At 39.6% G+C, this 26,702-nt stretch overlaps 1 protein-coding gene and 2 pseudogenes across 4 annotated transcripts in view; all 3 read right to left on the bottom strand.

Moving 5' to 3' along the window:
• Positions 1-26,702, bottom strand: part of NTN4 (netrin 4) — a 115,183-nt gene that overhangs the window by 68,825 nt on the left and 19,656 nt on the right. For all 4 annotated transcript variants that reach the window (XM_070410854.1, XM_070410853.1, XM_070410855.1 and 1 more), the window contains one exon: positions 5,815-6,093. In XM_070410854.1, coding sequence (XP_070266955.1) covers positions 5,815-6,093 — 279 coding nt within the window. The remainder of the gene's footprint in view (positions 1-5,814; positions 6,094-26,702) is intronic.
• LOC139005404 (aspartate aminotransferase, mitochondrial-like) lies at positions 1,999-3,284 on the bottom strand (annotated as a pseudogene).
• On the bottom strand, positions 3,422-4,630 carry LOC139005408 (small ribosomal subunit protein RACK1-like; annotated as a pseudogene).

Raw genomic sequence — 26,702 nt, forward strand, 5'->3', positions numbered from 1 at the left:
AGTGGATAGAGTGTTGGCCTGTGGACCGAAGTGTCCCAGGTTCCAGTCCAGTCAAGGGCATGTACCTTGGTTGCAGGCTCCTACCTGGCCCTGGCCTTGATCAGGGCGCATGCATGAGGCAACCAATGGATGTGTTTCTCTCACATCAATATTTCTCTCTGTCTTTCTCCCTCTCTTCCACTCTCTCTAAAAATCAATGGAAAAATATCCTCAGGTGAGGATTAAAAATAAAATTCACCTAAGCTCAGGGATGGGAAAGATCTGAAATCAGAACGATTCACATTTCCAACTAACCACAGGTCTTTGCTGGTTCAATTGCTATGGCTCCCTCCCTTCCTCCTCCTTCCCTCCCTCCTTCTTCCTCCCTCCCTCTCTTCCTCTCTTCCTTCCTTCCTTCTTTCCTTCCTTCCTAGAATAGAGACAGCAGGGATTCTCATGGAACTGGATCCCTGGAACCCAACATGCCCTTGACCACATAGTCTGTTTCTTACCTCTACCTGGCTCTAGCTCCAGGTTGGACTTGGTCTTTCCTGGTTTTAGCGCATGCTATAGTTACAGCAGTAGGGGCTACCACCACACTGCACAAGTTGAAATAAATATGAAAGCTGGGGAGCAGGAAGCCACTAAACTATTACTGTATTTTAAATTGCTTTTGATTTCAAAGCAGCCTGAGATTATTAAGGAAATGCAGTTCCTGTCCCATAGAGTCTTCTAGAATGGAGACTCCTTATTCTAACCTTTTGAAATGAAAAAAAAAACAAACAAACACATTTGCTATGTACTAGTAATCCCCTTTCCTTGGCTATCTAGATCTTCTTTATAGATTGATAGTTTTCTCTCTCTCTTTTTTTTAAGGGAGGGGGCTCCTACAGTAACTTTATTGTAACTGAGAAACCTGGCTGCAGGCAGGCTACATGATTAGAGCAGATGGCCATCTTTCCAAAGGGTGAGGCCTGAGCCCAGCTGGCAGCACACACAGTTAAAACCAAAGCCCAGAATAACCTCTTTCCTGACACTATCCTGCATTGCTCGACTCATGAGTGACAGCACAACCACACTGAATCGAAGTACAAGGTCCAACTGGGCAGAGGCGAAAACCCAACAGGAAACAACCAATCACAGGAGAGGGTGCTAAAATAAAATGCAGTTGCCTACTCTCCGCTATTCTTTGCCAAGAAAGGTGAGGGTATGGGATGAGCGGTAAGTTATGTTTCTTCTTTCTTCAAATAAGAGAATGGGGTTGATGGTCAGTGAAATAGAACAGGATGAAAATCTAGGCTAGTTATAAACCTTTGTGCCTAAAGAAAAGAACAGCAGTGATAGTAAGTAGAGAGGAACATTAAAATGCCGGCAACTATTAAAAAGGAGAGCCTTATTTCTTTTTTTCTCAAATAAGACAGGAAACAGCATCTTGTGTTTTCCTTGCTGCAGTGGCTGCAGATTTGCCACTTTTCATAAAATACGGTTTCTACTAGTATATTATTGTCCATTGATAAAATTGCTCAATCACGAGAAGATAGTAACAGATGAACTGTTATTGTTAGAACAGGTCTTCTCACAAAGCCTCAAATATGGGCTATTTCTCATGCTGGATCCACAGAGGAAACCCCAAACACCATAAGGTGCCTCAGATAAAGCTCCTGCAATATTGCAATGGTGTGGTTGACAGGTTCGTGGGGGGCTGTGATTTTCTTGCACATGTAAACTCTTTTGGAAAAGCTGGAGATAAAAGGATGGGAAAGAGTTTGGTTTAGAGCCAAAACGTTTCAGACATCAGCCTTGGATGGATGCCTCTGCCCCATTTCACTACATGTTCTTCTCTGAGAAACACATTTAATCGCAGAGTGGTAAGCACTGTGGTTAAAAGAAATGATCCGTTCACCACCATCCACTCTCCCTCATCCTCCATGTGAATCTCACAATAGCAGAGGCTGATGACAAGAAGGTTGACTCTGTTCCCTCTCACCAGAGAAATCAGTTGGTATCCTTGTAAATGAGCTAGGTAGCCCAGTTGTCTGAGGTGACCCCTGACACAGAGATGTGGCTGACCTTTGTCTTATAGATGGAGAACTCTTTGGTCATCCACTCCATCTGTTCAGCCTTTAGCTCCATGAAACAAAACATGCCAGTCTGGTCAGGAATGTGCTGCCAATGGTGGGAGAAGTCTTCCTTCTTGAGGTTGGAGATCAGCTGAGCCAACAGGCCAATGATAAGGTTGGCCATGACTTAAACTTCTTGCAACTACTGTTTTTGAAAATCCAGGGTAGTCAGAATGGTTGAGCAATCTGGGTCCTACTGAGAGGAGGTTTGGAACACATTGGATGGATCAATATCTTCAACTGTAATTTAACTCTTTGGGCTTCATCAGCATCTTTGCAGACTGCACTGAAGGTTGCCACATATGCCCATGTTTTTGGCATAGAATTGGCAGTGAGAACTGGTAATGCTCTCTTTGATGGCATCCTTGTTAACATCGCACGTGGCAAATCCTTGGTAGGTTATGTCAAAGAACACAGATTCTTTTTCCTCATTACTGTTGCTTTTCCTTCCATTGCTCAAGATGAGGTGTCCTCTGCAATGAGATTGTAGGCATGGGTATGCAGGAGAATGCTTTGCTCTGGTATTTTTGAAATGCCCTTCTTAGTGCCTGTGAAATCAAAGCTACAAGTCTTGGGGTCATTGTATAGATAGCCATGTAGCTGCTTGCAGTGTCCCTGAAGATGCATGTGTAATTTCCCCCAGGATGGTTTGGGCAGAAATACGTCTCAGCTGAACTTAAAAACCCTTTGCAGATATCTGGCTCCAATCCTTAAGACCCAGTTCCAGAAACGATCTGCATTGTGACATATTGGCCACTTTTCAAGATTTTGCTATTCTTATCCAAGGCTAGTTCTTCAGATGTCTTGCAAAATCCAACCATTTCATCAACATGCAGGTATTCTTTGTCCAGGTTTTTTGCAGCAGTCTGGACACTAGGGTGTATATACAGCTTTCCATTATCCTGGTGGGCACCACCTTCCAGACTCATCTTCTTGATGTTGGTATCTCTCTTATAGGCTTCTGTGACCCCCAGGATGGGACCTGCAGCCCCCATCTCCACATGAGCCTACCAGGAATTGGCTGTGGCAGAGGCAAGACAGCAAGGCCTGGGTGGGAGGTGGCAGTGACCCTAGACAGGATGCAGCTGGAATGTATCAGAGCTATGGTAGGCAGTAAAAGAGCAGGGGGTAGTGACAGGATGGAGCAGAGAGCCAGCAGGCACAGACACAGGGGTGTGGGCTCATGGTGACAGTTTTCGTTCTGGCAGAAGATTGTATATAATAGTTGTATTTTAAGACTTTTGCAAAAATCTCTGGTAACTCTGCATAATTATCCCCTGTTAAATTTAGCAGAATTAATAGAATTTATTTTCTTTTTAAGTCAGAAAGTCAGTTTTTTATTTCTAAAGCTCTGTAATATATTGTTTGGTGATGGTCACCTGCCATATCTCTATGAGTTTGTTCATATAGAAAACAGAGTCTGGCCATTAGCAGGTCAGGCCAAAGAGGTACACTGGGGTGGCTCTGCTTTATTGCTGGGACTGATATCTTCTTGCTTCAGTTCATCTACAATGATCTTGCCCTTCAAGTCCCAGATCTTAATGCTGGGGCCCATGACAGCACAGAGCCAATAGTGGTTGGGGCTGAAGCACAGGGTGATGATGATGTCCCCAATGTCTAGCATATAAAGGTGCTTGCCTTTGTTGAGATCCCACAGCATGGCCTGGCCATCCTTGCTTCCTGAAGCATAGAGGGATCCATCTGGAGAGATGGTCACAGTGTTTAGTGAGCCACGGTGGCTGATGTGGTTTGTCTTCAGCTTGCAGTTTTGGCAGGTTCCATACCTTGCCCAGCTTATCCCAGCCACAGGAGGCGATAATGGGATTGTTTATCTTGGATGAGAAGCAGACACAAGATACCCACTGTGAGTGGTTCTCATCCTGGACAGTGTATTTGCACAGGCCCACAGAATATAATAGAATTTTCTCTTTAGCCTTGGAAAACGTTGTTACAGTTTACATTCAGAGGACTTACTAAAAAAACACACAAACCACAAAAAGAAACTATTGCTTTTAAATGCATATGCATGGAAGTTTTGTAAGGCTCTTGAAAACTGGTAATTTAGTTTGGTTGATCAGAGCCATTCAGGTTGTCTCATGGGTCATTCTCTCCAGAGATATGGCCTACTCTGGGCCATGTCATGGCAGCTGCTTGTGTCTATCCCTTTGCTCAGGACTCTATCCTGAAGTGATCATTTAAGGCTTGGATTATAGGAGACAGCTGAGGAAACAAAGGCCAGCATCTTAGTCAATTCAGGCTGCTATACCATAAACTGGGTAGCTTATACACAACAGAAATTTATTTCTCACAGTCCTGGAGGCTGAACGCCTAAGGTCAGGGTGCCGGCATGGTCAGGTTCTGGTGAGGATCTCTTCCAGGTAGCACACTGCCAACTTCTCCCTGTGTCCTCACATGGCAAAAGCAGAGCTAGCTAGCTATCTGGCCTCTTCTTAAAGTACACCTACCCCACTTATGAGGACTCCACTCTCATGACCTAATTACCTCCCAAAGGTCTCACCTCCACATACCATCCTTTTGGATTAGGGTTTCAACATATGAATTTTGGAGGGATACAAACATTCACTCACTGTAGCCTATAGCCTCTCCTTTCACTAATTCACTTAAATATAATGGCAGAAATTTCTAGCACTCTAATCTCATACAAACTACGGAGAGTAGGTTGACATGTCTCTAGAATATCTGGGTTATTTTCTATTTGAATCATACACAACTCAATTACCTTAGATATAATGAATTACCGAATCCTTTATTTGAAGCTATATTAGTTCAAAGATCTATTAGTATCTAGAAACTAGTAGGTTGGAGAAGGTGAGAATAAACAATGACCATAATTTTTCATCATCTCTCTATTCCTATGTTGCTATCATACAAAACCTACTGAAGGTCTACTTCTGGCTCAAGTAATGCACTCAGTCCTGAGGACACAAAGATCACAGTCTCTGTCCTCAGGGAGTTCAAGATCTCCTAGGACAGTGGTTGGCAAACCACAGCTCGAGAGCCACACGCGGCTCTTTGGCCCCGTGGCATGGGCCACAAAGTTTCAATCGCACTGTACGTGCCCGCATGTGGTATTTTGTGGAAGAGCCACACTCAAGGGGCCAGTTTGCCGACCACTGTCTAAGAGATGAAGAGAGGTAAAAGTTCAGAAGAAAGCACAGGAGATGTGTGAACCTAGAGGAGAGAGTTTAACTCTGCCTAGGGAGAGAGGGAGTCAGGCCACTCTTCACAGAGGAGAACTATTATTCATTCTATTGGCTGAACAGCAAAAGATACCAGGCATTAAACGGAGGTTCTTATTTTTTCCACTATAAAAATCTATTCAACAATGGTCCCCATTTATTGTCAAAGCTGGCTTCTGTGTGATAATGCCACCAATATGATTATGCCAACCTCTTCTACTGCTCACCTTACACTTTATATCTGAAGGTCATGGTACTAAAAACTGGCATGGATGCTTTCCAAGGAATCTTGTTATCATGCTTGACTATTTATAATTCTAAAATTGAAGATTAAAAAACAAGTTAATAGGCACTTTACAGGAAGGATATGGAGATGGAGAGGTGAATCAGCAGAGGAAGAAACAAGAAGCACTATGCAAACACACACCAGCTCTCAGGGAACTTGGACTATCCATGCCCAAAGCTGAAGGTAACTTATGATTTGTTTTTCACTGGTGAGAACTTGTGTTACATACCACGTGGAATACTCCTGGGGCCTTGACAGGTCTGAAGCCATCAACAGGTACACATTGATCAGCATGGCCATTACAGAAGCAGCTGCCCTTGACGATGAAATCATAGATCGCATAGTGTGTAAAATGTTGAGGCTTTGCATTCAGGTCATTTCTCTGACAGGGACAAAACTGTTGTTTTAGCAGCTGCACACGAAGGTTGGTGATCTTCAGCTGCTCCTGAGCTTTGGCACTGTAAGGGTTCTCCATATCATATGGTGGTGACAAAGCTCTGAAAATAACCTGTAAAGAAAAAAAAACACCATGAGTATATAAGACTGTGTAAACCCCGGGTTGTTCGCTCCATAGCGTTCTCATTTGATTTATACCTTGTGTTATCTGTAAGTGATACAATCACAAGAGGTTTTTGATCACACCTGGGGAAGAGCTCCCTGTTATTCCAAGGAAGAGCTGTGCTGCCTGTTTGGATGCAAAAGTATAAACTGAGTAGCCAGCAGAGAACTGACTCTTGAGGTAAAGGCAGCCATGCAAAGATCTCAGGGGAAGAGCATTCCAGGCAGAAGGAACAGCATGTTTAAAGGCCTTGACGTGGAATCAGATGTGGCTTATTCAAGGAGGAACAACCAAGCCAGTGTGACTGGAGCCCAGGGGACAAGGGGACGGTATTTGGAGAGGAGGACAGGGATGGTGCATGGCAGACCATGAATGCAGCCCTTTGAAGGCTAAGGCAGAGTTATTCTGTGGAAGCCACTACAAATCTGTAGGCAGAGAAGTGATTATGATTTGATTTACATCTTTAAAAAAAGATAACTCTTGCTTCTGTGAGGAGAATCCTATATAATAAAAGCATAATATGCAAATTGACTGAACGGAGGAACGACTGGTCAGCAGGGGTCGGGGCTGGCGAGCAGGCGGTGCCAGGCCAGCCAAGGCATGTGCTAGTGGGCAGAGGGAGGGGACGGCAATTGGAGGGCAGTGGTGACCAGCAGCAGCTGCGGAGGGGCGATGGGGGGGGGGGGGGCGGGGCGCGCAGGGCCGGCTGGCGCTGTCCCCTGATAGGCCCACTCAGTCGCCTCCTGCAGAGGGAGGCCAGACTGCAGATTAGGGGAAGTGGGCCAAAGTTGTCAGTCAGACATCCCCTGAGGGCTCCCAGACTGTGAGAGGGTGCAGGCTGGGCTGAGGGATCCCCCTGAGTGCATGAATTTTAGTGCACCGGGCTTCTAGTGTATTATAAAGATTGAAGAACAGAAGCAGGAAGACCAGTTAGGAAGCAATTGCAAAATCATGATCCAAAATCACTTACATTTCTAAATGAGGTATAACCCTTTCAAAGACTAATCAGTTATTAATTGGGGTCCCTGTCACTACCAATATTTTCTGTTCTCTTTTACTGTATCTGCCTTCCAAGCTTGTGGCAGGATTTTTTGAAATATCCTTACTGGTAGTAAACATACAATTGTTTGAGGGTGGGTTTGATTTTGAGATTAATCAAAAGTCACATAAACCCAGATGTGGTGAATAATGCGACTGATCAAAATATTTAATGGCACTTTTGATTACATGCAAAGTCTAATTAAGTAATGAGACTGTTTTTATTGTGTAGGTTATAGATGGAATCTAAAGGCAATTTAAAACTTTAGTTCTGAGGAGAAAACCAGAGGGAGGAAGGCATGTCCCTATTATTAAAAAGTAGGGTTTAGATAAACTCCCATTTTGAAAAAAAGGATCTAAAAGTAACTTTCCAAAAAAATTATCTAAGGAATAATTTGGACATAAAAATTTCATTTTAGAAACCAGTTTTAGCCCTAGCTGGTTTGACTCAGTGGATAGAGTGTCCACTCGCAGACTGAAGGGTCCCGTGTTTGATTTCGATCAAGGGCACATACCTCGGTTGCAGGCTCGATCCCACATGTATGCCAGAGGCCACCAATTGATGTGCCTCTCTCACATCGATGTTTCTCTCTCTGTGTCTCCCTTCCTTCCACTTCCTCTAAAAATCAGTAGAAAAATATCCTCTGGTGAGGATTAACAACAAAAATAGAAACCAGTTTTACACTAAGTATGAAAAGGTAAGAACCAACTGTGTAGGATCACATCTCTAGATCTATTGATACAGAGTCGTCCTCAGTGAAATATAACCTTGGGGGAGAGGGGTATGATAATTCAATGGACACTTGGCCTTCCACAGCCAATTCTCCATCCAGCAGCCAGAGCAATTCTCTATAAACAGAAGTTGGATCACAATATTCCCTTGCTTAAATCCATTCCCACCCAAAGATTTCTCAATAAAATGTAAAGTTCTTATAATGTCCCTGCCTTATGTTTGTTCTTGGTGCTTATTACTGCCTGACACATTAGCTTTGTAGTTTTTTAATGATTTACTGTCTTCCCAGTCTTGGATAGAAACTTCTATAGAGGAGTCATTGATGTACCCCAGAACAATGTCTGGCACAGAGTAGGTATTCAGTACATTTTTGGTAAATTAATTGATTAATTATAACATAGTTATAACACTGTACTTGGCATTCAAGTAATAGGTGAGAGTTCCAAATAACTTCCTTTTATAGGGTCTCAAACAGATTGACATATTAAATTAATGTTATAGCACCTGAAGGTGAGAGGCAAGAAGTTGTATTATAAACATTTATAAATAAGTACATAATTAACTAGTATCTACATTTCTAGCTATTTTTGAACTTACACTTAGTAAGTATGCCTTCAACTCAAACAATATTCTGCCCCATTTATTCACATGTAAAGTGGTGGAAAGCAACATATTATGGAATAAAATTTTCCAACAATATGTCACTTATTTGAAAATAAATATAGAAGTAACATCTCTCTCTTTTAACAATAGCCTAAATCAGAACATGATTTTATATTTTGAATCATTAAAAAAGACACATGGAATCCATCATGAGTTTTATATGGGATTTGTTTTCACTATGACATCCCAATTACTGGCATTCTGTTAGACACTCATGAAAAACGCTTGTTTTAAATAAGAGAAATGATGTGACTACCTCCTAGTTTACCAATCACAGTAATGCAAGGATACAGAATAGGGTAACCAGTGCTAACCAAATAAGTATCCCATTGAAAAGTCTAAGGATTATTTCTCTATGTTGTCGCCCACCCTTCTTTCTTCTGAACATTGGTGACAACTGTTTGCTCTCTCTGTTCCTGTCACATATTCACCCTTGACATTTACCCTGTTCCCCACAGCTCCCTTCCCCTCCCCCGCCTCCCCCTGAAAACTGTTCACATGCAAGGCTAGAGGAAGATCTGTCAAGGTTTGTAGGAACTTAGAAGCTCTTTTGCTTCCTGAACCCAGACTGGAAACTGAATGGCAGCTCTGTGCTTGGTGTGCATGACACCACAGTTGGCACGCTGATATCAGCAGGGAAGGGACAGCATGACCCCTGAGGCTGCATGCTGGAAAGGAGACAGCAGAGTGCCACAGACACAAAAGTGAACGGGAATTTAAACCATGAAATCTTTTTACCAGAAAGGAGACGCCTTAATCTGATACCCTGGGAAATGGATCTATCCTGCATCAGGAAACAAAGAGTGCGCCAATCCAGATGCTTCAAACTTCTGGCAGGTCGCCCTTTGGGTCCCACCCAGTTTTTCTTCAAACATCCCCAGAAGAAGCCTGCATGGCACAACTAAAATGAAATAAGAAAAAATGTAGAAACACTCCATATAATGTCAACCTCTTCTATTTTTGTTCCCATCAGAAATAGGCTGTATTTATGGACTCACCACTGTTCCTCTGTCTGTGATTGCTTCTGAAGATAAACTAACAAGACAGTTAAAAAGTCAGAGGGGGAGTAGGATCAAGCCTACTTTGATGTTTCCAGTGTGTTAATGCTATTGGCCAGCACTTCATGATGTTATTATTTAAGAAATTTGATTATGTTTTAGTGATTAATACTATGCTCATTACAGAAAAATCTGTCACTGAAAAATGTAAAAGACAATAAGAATCTACAATGCGATCCACCCCAAAGACATCCTGAGGATATCCACTTAATTATATTTTTTCCATCTAAACTTCTGTATGTATACACAAAGAATATAATATAAACAGCTTTGGCTCTAGCCAGTTTGGCTCAGTGGATGGAGTGTCAGTCCTCAGACTGAAGTGTCCCGGGTTTGATTTTGGTCAAGGGCATATACCTCAGTTGCAGACTCAACCCCTGGCTCCAGTCGGGGTGCTTGCAAAAGGCAACCAATCGATGTGTCTCTCTCACATCAATGTTTCTCTCTCTCTGTCTCTTCCCCTCCCTTCTACTCTCTCTAAAAATCAATGGAGAATATATCCTCAGGTGAGGATTTTAAAAAAGTAAAAAGAAACAGCTTTGTTTCAACTTAACAATTCTAGTCAATAAAAATAACTCTGTATCAGTGGTTCTCAAAGTGAGCCCTTCACTCCCAACTCCCCATCCCCACCCATGGCATTAGTATCAACCTGGCAACTTGTTAGAAATGCAAATTCTTGGGCCCTATAGCAAGATGACTGAAGCAGAGACTCTGGAAGTAGGGCCCACCAACCTGTGTTTTCCACAAGCTTTCCTAGTGATTCTGACGCCCAATAAAGTTTGAGAAACACTGCTACATTATTTAAAAACCTGGTTAGAATTCCACTGTGTGGCTATGACATAATTTATTTAGCCAGGCTGCTGTGTTAGGCATCTAGGTTGTTTCCAACTTCTCAGTATAACCAATAACAATCTTGGGGCTAAAAAGTGGACGTTTATATCTTGAAGATACATTTCCAAATGTGAAATCAATGGTTAAAGGAAATGAGTAATTTTAAAACCTATCTGAGCTTCTGAAGGAATCATGGGCCCTTTCCTAACTAATCTTTGGAATCTTCACATTTCTCTGGACTTGCCTCACTTCTTTAAACCTAGGCTTCCTTCAAATTTTGCCTAGAGATTTAGATTCTTGGCTTATCTGCCATTTCTTATGCCCTAGCAAAGAGGTCCTTAAAAAGTTCTGAACAGATTTGAATCACCTGTATGTTAATCTAGTACACCTACAAAAACTCTCGATAATACTGAAAATTAATAAAAACAGCATTCTATATGTCTTGTTTATACTATGAGAAATTTCAACAGAGTATTAATAGTGTAAACACATTTAAGTAGAGTAAATATTAGCTACGTGATAGTCAAGGAATTAGTTTAGTATCAAACTCATACCTTACATAGTATTCCTTACTTAAAATTTTATTGCCTATGTTGAATCATAATAATTAAAAAAACTTAGTTATCACATTTTTAGAAACGTCTCTGTAGATGCTAACTTGAGGACTATTTCAGTCCAAGTTGAGTACCCATCCTGTGGACTCCTGTGGCACCTGTTCTTTCCATGATGGTACTTTTACAAGAGTACGTTGTTATTGCCTATTTTCTAGTCTGTATCTCACATTAGACTCTGCTCAGTGGGCAGGGATCTTGTTTGGTTAACAGCTGTGTCCCCCAGCATGTCCCACAATCTGTGGCATATTGAAGCATTTCGTAATTATGTTGAATGAATAAATGAATGAACTATATCTCTAAATAGCATTTTAAAAAAGGAGAAGCCAAATATGGAATAGGGTTTAGAAAAATAAAGAGAGCAAGATGTTTTGCCACACTCTTGATGAGAAGCATGTGAACACATACACATATGTATAAATACCTATGTAAAATAATATATAATTTCAAATGGCTTTATGGATTCTTTTTCTTCAGTAGCACACAAGATTTTTCATATAGATATTAATAAACACATATAAATATTAAATCTTTTCTATGGTTTCTGGTCTAGCTTTTTTAGTATACCAAAAATGGAAGCTTCAGGATCATAACTGCAGTTGCTCTTTAATGATTTTTGAAATCCTAGACATCTTCATGTTCTCAAAAACAACAACAACAAAAAAAACAGCTTTTGATTTCAATGGCTTTCTTATTGTTTTTCTATTTCATTTTTGCCTTTGGTTTTATTATTTACTTTCTTCTGCTTACTTTGGGTTTAATTTTCTTTTCTTTTACTAGTTTCTTAAAATGGAACCATAGATGATTGACTTTTTTTCTCTGTAAGTGCTTATTTAGTTGCCTCCCATAAATTTTGATGCTGTGTTTTCATTTTTAATTCAGTTCAAAATGATTTCTAATTTCCCTTTTGATTTTTTCTTTGACACATGGGTTATTCAAAAGTATGTTATTTAATTTCAAAATATTTGGGGATATTCCCAGATACCTTCCTGTTATTGTTTTCTAATTTAATTCCTTTGAGGTGAGAGAACATACTTTGTATGATTTGAATTTTTACATTTGTTGGTACTATTTTTATAGACTATCTTGATAAATGCTTCTTGTACCACTGAAAAGGTTGTGTATTCTACTGTTGTTGGAGCATTATATAAATGTTAATTAAATCGAGTTGGTTGACATGCTATTCAAATCTGCATCCTTACTGATTTTCTGTACTTATTCTATCAAATATGGACAGAAAGGTGTTGAAATCTCCAACTATAATTATCAACTTACATACTTCTTGCAGTTTTTGCTTTATGTATTTTGAAGCCTTGTTATTAGGTACATAAACACTTAGGATGGTTATATACTCTTGATGAATTGGCTCTTTTATCAGTATGAAATGTCCCTCTTTTTAAAAAAAAAATATATTTTATTGATATTTTACAGAGAGGAAGGGAGAGGGACAGAGAGTCAGAAACATTGATCTTGCCGAAACCGGTTTGGCTCAGTGGATAGAGCGTCGGCCTGCGGACTGAAAGGTCCCAGGTTCGATTCCAGTCAAGGGCATGTACCTGGGTTGTGGGCACATCCCCAGTAGGAGATGTGCAGGAGGCAGCTGATCGATGTTTCTCTCTCATCGATGTTTCTGACTCTCTATCTCTCTCCCTTCCTCTCTGTAAAAAATCAATAAAATATATTAAAAAAAAAAAAAAAGAAAAGAAAAGAAGCATTGATCAGCCGCCTCCTGCACATTCCCCACTGGGGATGTGCCCGCAACCAAGGTACATGCCCTTGACCGGAATCAAACCTGGGACCCTTGAGTCTGTAGGCTGATGCTCTATCCACTGAGCCAAACCGGTCAGGGCTGAAATGTCCCTCTTCATCCCTGGTAATATTCTTTGATCTGAAATCTACTTTATGTAGATAATAATATAGCCATTATAAAAACTTATCTTTTGATTACTGTTAGCATGGTATATCTTTTAACATTCTTTACTTTTAATTTAGTTATGTCTTTACATTTAAAGTAAATTTCTTTTAGGCAGAATAGTTACATTTTTAAAAATATTTTTATCCAATCTTTAATTGGAGTATTTAGACTTTTTGTACTTAATGTGATTGTTGATATGGTTGTGTTTAAATCTACCATCTGGCTTTTTTTATATATATACTCTACTAGAGGCCTGGTGCACGAAATTCGTCCACTTGGGGTGGGGGGGGGGGTCCCCTCAGCCAGGCCTGCACCCTCTCACAGTCCGGGAGCCCTCGGGGGATGTCCAACTGACAGCTTAGGCCCGCGCTCTCAGTCAGGAGTGGGCTTAAGCTGTTTGTCGGACATCCTTAGTGCTGCCACAGAGGTGGGAGAGGCTTCTGCCGCTGCCACAGAGGTGGGAGAGGCTTCTGCCACTGCCACTGTGCTTCTGGCTGAGCCCAGCTTCTGGCTGAGTGGCACTCCCCCTGTGAGAGCGCACTGACCACCAGGGGGAAGCTCCTGCGTTGAGCAGGATTGGGCCAAAACCATCTCTTCGACATCCCCCGAGGGGTCCCTGATTGCGAGAGGGCACAGGCCAGGCCAAGGGACCCCAACAGTGCATGATTGGGGTCAGGGAGGGACCGCAAGAGGGCTCCAGGGCATGTTCAGTCTGTCTTGCTCAGTCCCGATTGCCCAGACCCCAGCAGCAAGCTAACCTACTGGTCAGAGTGTCTGCCCCCTGGTGGTCAGTGCGCATCATAGCGAGTGGTTGAGTGGCCTTAGCGTATCATTAGCATATTACACTTTGATTGGTTGAATGGCCAACCGGATGACCGGACACTTAGCATATTGGGTTTTTATTATATAGGATTATAAGTATATTTTTCTTCTGTTGGAATGAATATTTTAAGGTCCCTTTTATTTTCTTTTTTGTTTATTACTTTAACTCTTTTTTGAAAATAGCAGTTGCTTTGGGGTTTATAGTATACACCTTTAACTTATACAGTCTATCTTTAGGTAATATTTACACTTCACATATAAGAAACTTACAACAGAATTCTTCCATTTCCTCCTCTCAGCCTTTGCACTACTATTTTCATGCATTTGGCTACTACATATATTATCAACTTCACAACACATTATTAATATTTTTGCTCTGAAAAGTCAATTATCTTTTAGAGAGATTTTTAAAATAAGAAAAAAAATTTACGTCTCCACCTATTTTCACTTTCTGATGATCCTCATTTCTTTGTGTAGGTCCAGATATCCATCTGGTATCGTTTTTCTTCACCTAAGTGACTTCTTTTAACATTTTCTGTAATGCAGGACTACTGGTGACGAACTTTTTACGCCCCCTGTGATTGCAAAAGTCTTTATGTCATCTTCATTTTTGAAAAATATTTTTGCTAGGTAAAGAATTCAGATTGACAATTTTTTTTCTGTCAGTACTTTCAGGATTCTGCCCCACTGTCTGATAGCTTGCATTGTTCCTGTCATAAAACTGTCAGCTTTACATTTGTTGTTCAGGACACTGTGTTAGTTCTTTTCTCTCTGGCTGTTTATAAGATTTTCTTTTATTATTGATTGTTAAACAATATGATTATAATGTGCCTTGGGATAGTTTTCTTCTTGTTTATTGTTTTTAAGGTTTGTTGAACTTCTTGGATCTGTGGATTTATAGTTATAATCAAAATTAAAATGTTTTTTCAGCTATTATTTTTTTCCATTAGCAAAATTATTTATTTTATTTTTAATTAAATTTATTGGGGTAATATTGGTTGATAGGATTGTATAGGTTTCAAGTGTACATTTCTAGTATACAAAATCTGTATTTTGCACCATGTGCCCACCACCCAGTTGAATCATCTTCCATCATAATATATTAGGCCCCCCTCCAACTTCTAACATCTTACTACCCCCTTCCCTCTGGTAACCACCACACTATTGTCTTTGTTCATGAGTTTCAGTTTTATATCCCACATATGAGTGAAGTCATGTGGTTCTTAACTTTTTCTGACTGACTTATTTCACTTAGCATAATATTCTCAAGGTCCATCATGTTGTCCCAAATTCAGCCATTATTTCTTATTTTTTTTCTGTTCCACTCTTCTCACTTCTCTCCTTGTGGACTCCAACTACACATATATTAGATTGCTTGAAGTTTTCCACAGCTCACTTATTTATTTATTTAAATACTGATTTATCTGTTTTTCTCTTTTTCCCCATTTCATATTGAATCATTTCTATTGCTATGTATTGAACTTCACAAATCATCTCCCTTGTAATATGTTATCTACCAATACCATTCAATTTATTTTTCATCTCAACATTGCATTTTCCAACTGTAGAAGTTTAGTTTGGATCTTTTTTTTAAATATATCTTTTTATTGATTTCAGAGAGGAAGGGAGAGGGAGGGAGGGAGGGAGGGAGGGAGGAAGAGAAAGAGAGAGAGAGAGAGAGAGAGAGAGAGAGAGGAACATCAATGATGAGAGAGAATCATTGATTGGCTGCCTCCTGCACGTCCCCTACTGGGGACCGAACCCGCAACCCAGGCATGTGCCCTTGGCTGGAATCGAACTTGGGACCCTTCAGTCCACAGGCCGATGCTCTATCCACTGAGCCATTCCAGCCAGGGCCATTTGTGTCATTTCTAAATCTGTTTCTATTGATTTATTTTTCTACTCATTAGGGATTGTGTTTTTCTGCTTTTTGCATAGCTTGGTTGAAAGCAAAACATTGTGAATTTTACCTTGTTGAGTGCTGGATATTTTTGTATTCTTGAGCTTTTTTTCTGAGATGCAGTTAAGTTTCTTGAAAATAGCTTAATCCTTTTGAGGCTTCCTTTAAAGTTTTGCTAGTTACGACCAATGCATCCTTTGGTATAGGGCTGATTCTGTTCTTCTACTGAGGCAATACCCTTCTAATTACTCTATTGATACATTACGAAGTTAAATTACAAGGCTTTCCACTCTTGTCCTGGTCCTAAGTGATCTCTGAAAATTTGCTCTGTTTGTTCTTTCTCTGCCCTCAGGTAGTTTTCTTACAGTCAGCTAAAAACTAAATCTCTGGAAATCTCTCGTAAGCAACTCTCTCCTCTCTGGTACTCTGCCCTGCAAATTCTAGCCAGACTCTCAGCTGCTTAATTCACAAAATCCATTAGGCTTCTCCTTGGTTCCTACTCCCTGCACCCCAGCCTGGAAATTCTCTCTAGGAAGCAAGCCAAGGCAATCATAGGGCTCACTTCATTTACTTCTCTCTCAGGGATCACTGTCATCTGCTGCTAACGTCTAATACCCCAAAACAGTTGTTTCATATATTTTGTCCAATTTTGAGTTGTTTCAGGCAGCAGTGTTAGTCTGGTTCTTCTTACTGCATGTTGGCTGAGAACTGAAGTCTACAAAACCAAGTCAGCTTAACTTTTATGAAATACAACTTATAATAAGTTTAGAGGTGTGGATACATTTAATAGATAAAAAGTCTTGAAAACAAATGAGTTTTCTTATTGGGCACATCAAACAAAGAAACATTAAAAATAATTTAAACTATAAGCATTTCAACTTTGTAAGTTTATTAAGTAATTCTTTTATTATTGATTTCAGAGAGTCATAGCTCAGTGGCCTCCTGCATGCCCCCTACTGGCATGTGCCCTAACTGGGAATCGAGCTGTGACCTCCTGGTTCATGGCTCAATGCTAACCACTGTGCAAAACCAGCTGGGCTCAATAATTCTTTTTTAGTAATTTGTACCTTTTAATAGATAGGTAAGCCCTCGCTATAACTCTATAATTTATTATACCTATTATAATTTTATTTATTTTATGCTTTGATGCATCTTTGTGTTCCCATCTAAAACCTTGTCTTATAGATCCTCAAAAATACCATATTGAAGGAGTGAATCAATATAGAATCATGGTAATATAAATATAATACAATTTTATTTATATGTTATGCATTTTGTTCTAAAGAGACTATACTAGGTACATAGTATTTCATAATAAATTTTATCTTACAAAATATATTAGTTGTATGCTAATCTTATACTACACCCCACATGACTAATAAAATTTTACTTCTTAGAAAAAATGGATTAAATATTTATTAATATTAAAAGACTCTGAGTGCCAAATTTGAACAGTTATATAATTAATTTTCATCAACTGCAAGAATGACAACACATTTAGAGAGGAATCCCTGGAACTTTTGCCTAACATCTATAATAATAAAAGTGTAATATGCTCATTAGACCGGACATCCTTCCGGACGTCCTTCTGGATGACCTTTGGGACAAAGCTGGGGCTGCGAGGGAAGCCCGGGTCCCAGATGCCAGAGGGAAGCCGGTGCTGGCAGGCGGGGGAAGGAGGCCTACTCTTGCACAAATTTTGTACATCGGGCCTCTAGTAATCTAATAAAAAGGTAAATCACCTCACAGTAAAAACTACTTCTACATAACAAAAATAGTTACATTTCTTTCCTACTCTATCTAAGCCTAATTAGAATAATATCTAGATCAAGAAACATTTTCAAATTTGTTTTATGTGGTTGTTTACTAGTGGTTTACAAACAGCATCTGGTTAATTCAGTGGAAGTTTGTTACTACACATCGATTGTTTATTGTTAGGTTGATGACATACCTAAGACCTACATGTAGAAACTGATATTTTTGTCTCCATTTCTACTGTTCATCAAGCTATCCCCAAACTGAAAACTCACCTATTTTTATGTTCATAAAATAGCATTGGCAAAGGCCAGAAAAGGAGATCCACACTTTAGTTTTGTAGTGTCACCTCACTAACAAGGAAGGTTTTATGTCAATTGACTTCTGAAGCCAGTTACTGGCACCATTTAAGTTAAAGTTTTAGGTATTTGAGATGAAAAGCTCAAAGAGCATAGATTCCTTAAGTGACTACAGGTACCCTAATATTAATATGTTCTTGAAACAGGCTTTCTGCCTCCCTGGAGAGGTAACCGTTTGGAAAGTATGCAAGTTTCAGGCTTTAAAAGGGCTTCAGTGAGTGGGAGTTCTGGTTTCACGAAGAGAGAAGACTTGACAAGAAGAAGATAGCATAAGTGACAGGTGGGCATCTGCGGGAAAGCAGCTGGTTGGTTTAATTTTAGAACATTTGTCCTTGACTGTGTCACTTTAAGTGGAGCACCTACTTGTCTTAGAGAAGCGTGTCTGTCTTTTGGGCAGCACCAAAATCCTTTTGCTTACACTCTGGAGCATTAGGCACCCTGCTTCATCAGATAGTCCACCTTTTAAAGTGGGAGAGTCTTATCTACTCAACTAGTCCTTCTAAGATAGGACAATATAACCTAATAAAGCTCTCAATGGAGCAAGCTGAGGAATGCAGTGCACTCAAGTGACTTACTTGTACGATAATAACCTCGATTTGTAAGTACACAAAAGCCTCTTTGCATGTTTCAAGGGCATATTTACAGTTTTAAAGTGATGAAAAGGCAGCTTCTTAAATATCTTCAGTGGGGTGGGCAATAATAAAACTGCAAGGAGGAATGAGAACCAAGACAGAAGACCAAAATAAAAATTAAGATGGGGGCTAAAAATAAATGTTAAAAATCCTCCAATACATGTGGAATTCTAGCTTTCCTTTGCCCTCAGTAGTTACAACCATAGGATTTGAGTGTCAGAAGAGTCCTTAGCAATCGATGATCTTGTTGGGCTAGAGGAAACTGAGGCACAGGTGCTTAAAGTGACCTGCCAAAGGTCAACCAACAGGTTTGTGACAGAGCTAAAACTAGAATCCAGTTTCCTGATCTCCAATGTAATAATTTTTCCACTGTATCCCATTTCATATGTGTTTTGCAGCTAGCCATTCCTGGATTAAAGTTAAATTTAAAATGTAGGATCAAAGAAAATATATCATTTATCCCACTTCCACTTGTCATCCTAATAATGGATAGGACTAACTGTGCCACCTTTATTCTGTTAATGGGCGTGACTAATTGTATCCTTGATAAAAGTAATGATACCTGGTTGATTTACAAGGATGCAATGAAGTTTTTTTTTTTAATATCAGATGTAGAAATGCCTTGAAAAACAATGTTCTTTATAAATAAAATTGGTTTGTGAATAGCTTTTACTGAGGACCTGCCTTGTTTTTGCCAATCTCTCATCTTTGGGACTGAGCCCTATCAGTGAATGTAGCCCAGTGACTAGGAGCCAGATGTTGATTGTCTACCAGGCCAACTTCCCAATATTGATCACCTCTGTTTTTTATCACCATGCTGGGCACACAGTTTGGATCATTGATACCTTCGGGTTGCTTTACCTATGCTGGAAATTACATGCATTATCTCCCTGCGATCACTGCCCATCCCTTCCAACTCTTGCTCCTTCTCTTTGTACTGAACTTTATACTATAGTCATACTGAACTCCATTCTGTTTCTGGAAAGCTCCGTGGTCTCTCTCCTTTTCTGGCCTTTGCCAATGCTGTTTCCATTGCCTGGAATCCTTTTCACATCTAGTTGCTGTGCCCACCCACTACTCTACCCCTTTATTTGGCCAACTCAACCTATCTTTTAGGTGTTATCTTAAATGTTCTTTTATTCAGAAAGCTTTCTTCGTCATTCCTCTACAATGTTAGCTTAGATGAGATGTTATTCCTATGTGCTACTTCAAGCACCTGTTATTTCCTCCAGACCTAGAACTTACGATGTCTATTTTAATTGCTTATGTTCCTCTACACTGTGAGCACTATGAGGGCAGAGGGTCTGGTCTGCTTGCCTACTGGTGTATAGCTAATTCTTGGCACATATAAGAATAAACACATAAAAAGAATAAATACATATTTGTTGGAAGATCATACTCATGCTTAATGATTTCCAATTTCACAAATTGTTTTTTTTTTATTTGACTTCATTCTTACAGTAAACCTATGGTATGGTTTTATTCTCTCCCATTTTTCAGATATAGAAACTCTGAAAAGATGTTAATTGACTTGTGTAAGGTCACCTAGCTAGTGAGTAGCAGAGCTAGTATTTGAATCCAGGTTACTAGAGTCCAAGTTCAGTGTTATTACAGCTAACCTTGGTTGATTATAGACTAATTGAAGTCTTAAGCACATCTTCAGGGGAATTAAATGATCAGAACTTCCTTTCAGGAGAATAAATCTGGCAAAGAAGAGCCTGAACCATGGTGTAGGCAGTGGGGGCAGAGTGGGCAGAAGAGTCATTTGTTAGAGGCCAAAAAATGAATATCAAAACAAAAACTAAGAACAAAGGGCTAAGTTTTAGGAGGCACTCATGGTTAGAGGTCAGAAGGAAGCAAATGAGCCAGAAATAATACCAAAAAAAGAATCATTTGAGCAATGCAGAAAAATAATAAAAATTCATCATCATAGAAGTCAAAGGAAGTGGGAATGCAAAGAAAGGAAATATAATTAATAATGGCAAATGCAATTCAGGAGACAAGAAAGAAAAGAAAAGGTCCGGGAGTTTGGCTGGCTCGCAGAAGACTTTTGAGAGCCTAAATAGAATAAGGGACAATTTATAACAGTTTCAAGAAAGAATAGAGAACAAGCAAATTAAAGCAAGAAATAAGTGATTGAAGAATTTTGGCCATTTGTTTAATCATTCATCAGTTGATAGACATTTGGGTCATTTACAGATTTTGGCTATTAAGAATATAAGTGCTATGGACATTCAGATAGAAGTCATTATGAGAACACAAGTTATTATTCATGGGTACTTAGGAGAAAAATTGCTAGGTAGTATGGTAAGAGCATGTTGAACTTTATAAAGAACTGCATGCAAGACTGTTTTCTAAGGTGATTGTACTGTTTTGCATCTCTACTAGCAATGTATGATGAAAGTTTTAGTTATTACACATCCTCATCCATACTTGGTATTGTCAGTCTTCATAATTTTAGCCTTGATAGTAGAATGTGAGCAGTATCTCACTGTGCTTCTAATGTGCATTTTCCTGTTGACTAATACTGTTTAGCACCTTTTTATGTATTTATTTGACATGCATCTTCTTTGAGGAAGTATCTGTTCATCAAACTAAATAATTTTCTCACAGTGAAGGCAACAATCCTATATAATAAAAGCCTAATATGCTAAGTGTCCAGTCGGCCATTCAACCAATCAAAGCGTAATATGCTAATGATATGCTATGATGTGCACTGACCACCAGGGGGCAGACGCCAGCAGGTGCAAGTGGGGCGGGCACCATCAGTGTGTGGGAGTGGCAGTGGGAGTGAGGCTGACAGCAGACAGGGGACTAGGGGCCACGCGGAGGATGGGCCGAGACCTGCCCCATGCCCACTGCAATCTTGCGGCCCACAGTTCCTTTCTGGTACACAAATTTGTGCACTGGGCCCCTAGTATGTACATAAAACACTTTCCCTGACTGTGTGCCATAGAGAACCATAGTTGGCAATGACAGCAGCCCCCCCTTATCCATGTTTCCCCCCCCCTTGGTTTAAGTTACCCTCGGTCAACCATAGTCTGAAAATAGAATATTCCAGAAATAAACAATCCATAAGCTTTAAATTGCGTGCCATTCTGAGAAGTCTAATGAAGTCTTACTCATCCCTCTTGGTCCCTTCCTGGGGTGCAGCATATCTACACTGTATATGCTTCCTGTCCATTAGCCACTTAGTAGCCATCTAGGCTATTAGATCAATGGCTGATACTGTAGTACTTGTGTTCAAGTAATCCTTATTTTACTTAATAATGGCCCCAAAGTGCAAGAGTAGTTTAAACTTTATCATAGGTATGTATGTATAGGGAAAATCGGAGTATATATAGAGTTCAGTACCATCTGCAGGTTCAGGCATCCTCTGGAGGTCTTAGAACAACATATCCTTTGGGGATAAGCAGGAGACCACTGTAGTTTGACTTTAAAACTAACTTTTTTTATTGAAGATATGTGTGCCTATTGAGGGTTTTCCATAATGCAAACCTAGAGTAAAATGTGCTTTCATCTTTTCATTTAGGAGCCTTAATCAGAAGCAACCAAAATGTCCTGATTAAAGTTTTTAAAAAATATCAAACTTTAAACACTGTTGCCCTGGTGAGAACATCCTGGCTATCAAACAAATAGACTTCAAAGGGACCTCCCGACTTTCCCTAAACTCAGACAAATATTTGCTGTTACTGTTGTACTAGGTAGCATAGGGCCGCTTTGTCCTTCATTTGTAGGAGACCTTGAAGATAGTTATTAATCACCATCATGCAAAGTTTTACCACTAGAGATGGATCTCATTTACCTTTTCCCATTCAGTTCCAGTCTGAAATATAAGGATTAATTGCAAGAGATGAATTAAAGGTGAAAAGCAAAAGCTGAATTGGAAGGAAGGACTTGCAGAAATAAAAGCCAGTAACTGGCTTAAAGAGTAAAAAGTAGATATTGTTTTCTCTATTTTGACCTACATTTAATGAATTACAATTAGTTCAACTAAAAGACTGGTAGACTATGCCGTAACCGGTTTGGCTCAGTGGATAGAGCGTCAGCCTGCGCACTCAAGGGTCCCAGGTTCAATTCAGGCCAAGGGCACATACCTTGGTTGCGGGCACATCCCCAATAGGGGGTGTGCAGGAGGATGCTAATTGATGCTTCTCTCTCATCGATGTTTCTAACTCTCTATCCCTCTCCCTTCCTCTCTGTAAAAAATCAATAAAATATATTTAAAGAAAAACAAAACATGATACAGCCTCTTTAGAAAACTGCTTGATGCCTATATATATATATATATATATATATATATATATATATATATATATATATATATAAAACTAGTAGACTAATTTATAGGATTCATAAGGACAGAAAATAGTAAATACCATAAAAATTTGTTTATGTTTCCTTCTGCTCCAGAGTAGAGGTTATATAGAGAAGAGCTGGTAGTAGAGAATTTTTTTAGAATATTTAAATCACTGGGCTTACAGAGCAAGAAAGCCCACAATAGAATTCTGACTTCCAAAGAGAAACAAATTAAATCTCATTTCAGTTTCTAAAAATGTTTCTTTTTTATACTTAAAATTTTTATTTATTTATTGTTAGAGAAACATCAGTTTGTTGTTTCACTTACTTATGCACTCATTGGTTGATTCTTGACCAGGGGTCAAATCTGCAACCTTGGCGTATTGAGACAACACTCTAACCAACTGAGCCACCCGGCCAGGGCACTTTCTTATACTTTGGATGAGAAAAAGACATCTCCAGTCTGAATAGATTGCAAACTTGGCTAATATAAATTCTAATTGTATCTCCCATCATCATTGTCATTTTTTTCTCCTAAATGATGACAAAGCTGTGATTAAGTAAGATAAAATTCTGGGTCTGTGTGACATTAAACCTTTTAATAAAGGAATTATTATCATTTACTATATCATTTATTTATTAATTCAATCATTACTTATTGAGGAAATATTTCATATGGTATGTCCTCTGGATATAAAACTGAATAAGAAAAACAAACAATAACACGCATAGATTTCAGTTTTCAAGAATTTCCTTAATTCTTGAAAATTAAGCTCTGTCAAAGTGATGTTAGAAAACAGCTCAAAATAATCTTAAATATCAGAGGAAAACGTAAGGCTACTTAACCCAAATTTCTCAATGCAGGAAGTCCCACTAGAATATTTGACATCCATTTAGTCTTGACTAGATTCCACACCCTCACCAGGGAGCATATTTCATTTTGTGATGGTTCTAATCATCAAAAAGTTCTTCCGTTTTACCCTGGCTGGTGTTGCTCAGTTGGTTGGGTGGTGTCCCATGTACCAAAAGGTTGCCGGTATTTTGATTCCTGTTCAGGGCACATGCTAGGAGTTGTAGGCTTGATCCCCAGGGAGGGTGGGGTGGCATACAGAAGGTACTCAGTCAATGTTACACTCTCAGGTCAATGTTTTTCCCTCTCCCTTCCTCTCTCTCTAAAAATCAACAAAAAACCATAAAATGTTCCTCTGTGTAAAGCTGGAATCTGTCCTATGAAACTTCTAAACTTGACTTGGAGCTATACAAAGTAAGTTTATTTTATCTTAAATAAGGAAGTGCTTATTTAAGTCCAAATATTTAAGGGCAGCCATCAACTCACCTTTCATTCTCCAGGTAAAATATCCACCATGTCTCACTTCACACACTTTCTAGACCATCTACCACTTTGGCTGAGTAGCAAATGACCTCTGTTTCATGTACATGCACAAGTTACTGATGACATTATTTTCCAGACATTTTCCTCTCTAAGATGTCAAACAAACTCTAACCTCTATTTCTGAGCATCCCTTTTCCCAATTTTATTTTTTAATCCAAATATATTTGAAAGGTTTTTCTGTAACATAAGGAATATTCAGAATGTAAAAGACCTATAGTATTTTCAATGCAGCCGTTTGGGAAGAAATGGAGCTGAGTGGAGACAGGCAACTGAGAAGAAAAAAATTAGTCCTCTAAGAGAATTTCATTTTTGTAGCCTTTTGAGCACTCATCTCCAATAATCAGGGAGGCATGACTACAGTTCTCATGTCATTATTTTGGGAAGTGGAGAGGGGATGAAAAAGCTACTTCTACAATTGAATAGAATGTTGTGATACTATCTGCATATTTCCATAACATCTGTCATTGTATTATTTAGTCCATGAGAAAATAATATTTCTGGTTCCATGCCAACTGACAGGCAAACTGACAGGAAAGGCTGAGGTAACAGAGGGGAGGAAGGCTGTGGGGAGGTGGCAGCAGCCTAAATATTCAGCAGCCACCTGTGAAACAAATCAGTTTCCCCTCTTCCTACCAATGAAGTGATGAAGGTAACTGGCTGGAAATCAACCAGAATATTTTAAACTAGAGGCCCAGTGCACGACATTCATGCACTGGGAGGAGGGAGTCCCTCAGTCTGGCCTGTGCCCTCTTGCAGTCCGGGACCCCTGGGGGATGTCTGTGGGGAGCAGGCCTAAGCTGGCAGTTGGACATCCCCTGAGGGGTCCTTAGCACTGCTGCAGAGGGGGGAGAGGTTCCTGCCACTGCCGCTGTGCTTGTTAGTCATGAGCCTGGCTTCTGGCTGAGCAGTGCTCCTCCTGTGGGAGCGCACTGACCACTAGGGGGCAGCTCCTGCATTGAGCATCTACCCCCTGGTGGTCAGTGTGAGTCATAGCGACCAGTCGTTCCACTGTTTGGTCGATTTGCATATTAGGGTTTTATTATATAGGATGGCCTTTAAGGATAACTACCAGGGGGCAGTTCCATAGGCAACCTATCTTTCTGGTTACACAGCACCTGCTAGACGGTATGAAGTAGTTAATGCCTTATCAAGTGGGTTTTTAAAAAAGGAAAGCTACAAAAGGAGCAGAAATGGCACATCACTGAATATCCAGCCTTGAATTTCCACATGTGCCTGGTGCAAGTGCTTGATAAACAGGTGCTTATGAGTTATGATTACAATATTTCAAATTAATAATCTTGTAAATATGTTATGGTTCCCTAACTGACTTGAACAGGACCTCAAGAAAGACTTTTTCAAGCATATTACTTTAAAAGACCATTAATCTTAACAACAAACCTGCCATACAAAATCACAAAGTATCTATTCTTAACAAAAGAATAGGGAATCCAGGTGAGGGACAGGATCTGAACTCTGGTTGCTCATTCTAATTTCACTACAGAGCAACCTCTTAAGAAAATCACTTGGAAATTCCTCTTTGAGTCTGAAATACCAACAAGGTGTAGGTGGCTACATTTTTTGTTTTGATAAGAAATTTTACTTTAGGCTCATTCTTGTATCTTATCATAACATTGCCATCTAAAAATATCTTTAAAAACTTACTTCCTTATCTAGTACTTGACATTCATAGTATAGTTTAAAAAGAATTTGTAGTGTCACAATAGATACGTAGGACTAAAATATGGAATGGAGAGACATAAATTGTCCTTTGTACATCTATTTGTTCATTTTCTCTAAATCTGACTCCCTCCAGTTTATTTTTTACTACCTATGAAAATGACTGGGCTACTGCTTTAATAAAAGCTATATAATTTCTTATATTAACTTTATCAACTATTAAATGACTCAAACTGATGTTCTCTAACTAAATATCTGTCCAAAAACACTAAGCAAGAATGTAGACCCCTGATGCTCCTAGAAACATGTGTGTGTTACATGTCTTTGTCAGCTCTGACTCCTGGAGACCTAGGATGTCTGCATTGTCCTGTCCTCTACAGCCCTGTTCAGCTCCTATAGACACACGTCTGTGGCTTCTTTTATGGAGCCAATCCATTTCATATTGGTTCTTCCTCTTTTTCTGCTGCTTTCTATTTTCCCCAGCATTATTGTCTTTTCTAAAGAACCCTGCCTTCTTAGGATGTGCCTGAAGTAGGATAGCTTCAGTTTTGTCATTTTTGCTTCCAGCAATATTTGAGGCTTAATTTTCTCTAGGCCCCACGTGTTCATCTTTCTGGTGGTCCAGGTTATCCATAGATGTCTCCTCCAACACTGTATTTCAAATGAATCAATTATTTCCCCTATCAGCCTTCTTTACTGTCCAACTTTCATGTCCCTGTATAGTAATGCATAGCATTATATCCTATATAATAAAAGGGTAATATGCAGCCGAAACCGGTTTGGCTCAGTGGATAGAGCGTCGGCCTGCGGTCTGAAGGGTCCCAGGTTTGATTCCGGTCAAGGGCATGTACCTGGGTTGCGGACACATCTTG

Source organism: Myotis yumanensis, unplaced genomic scaffold (genome assembly GCF_028538775.1).
Source record: "Myotis yumanensis isolate MYYU_CA2020_CCGP unplaced genomic scaffold, mMyoYum1.0.hap1 SCAF_3, whole genome shotgun sequence".
NCBI lineage: Eukaryota > Metazoa > Chordata > Mammalia > Chiroptera > Vespertilionidae > Myotis > Myotis yumanensis.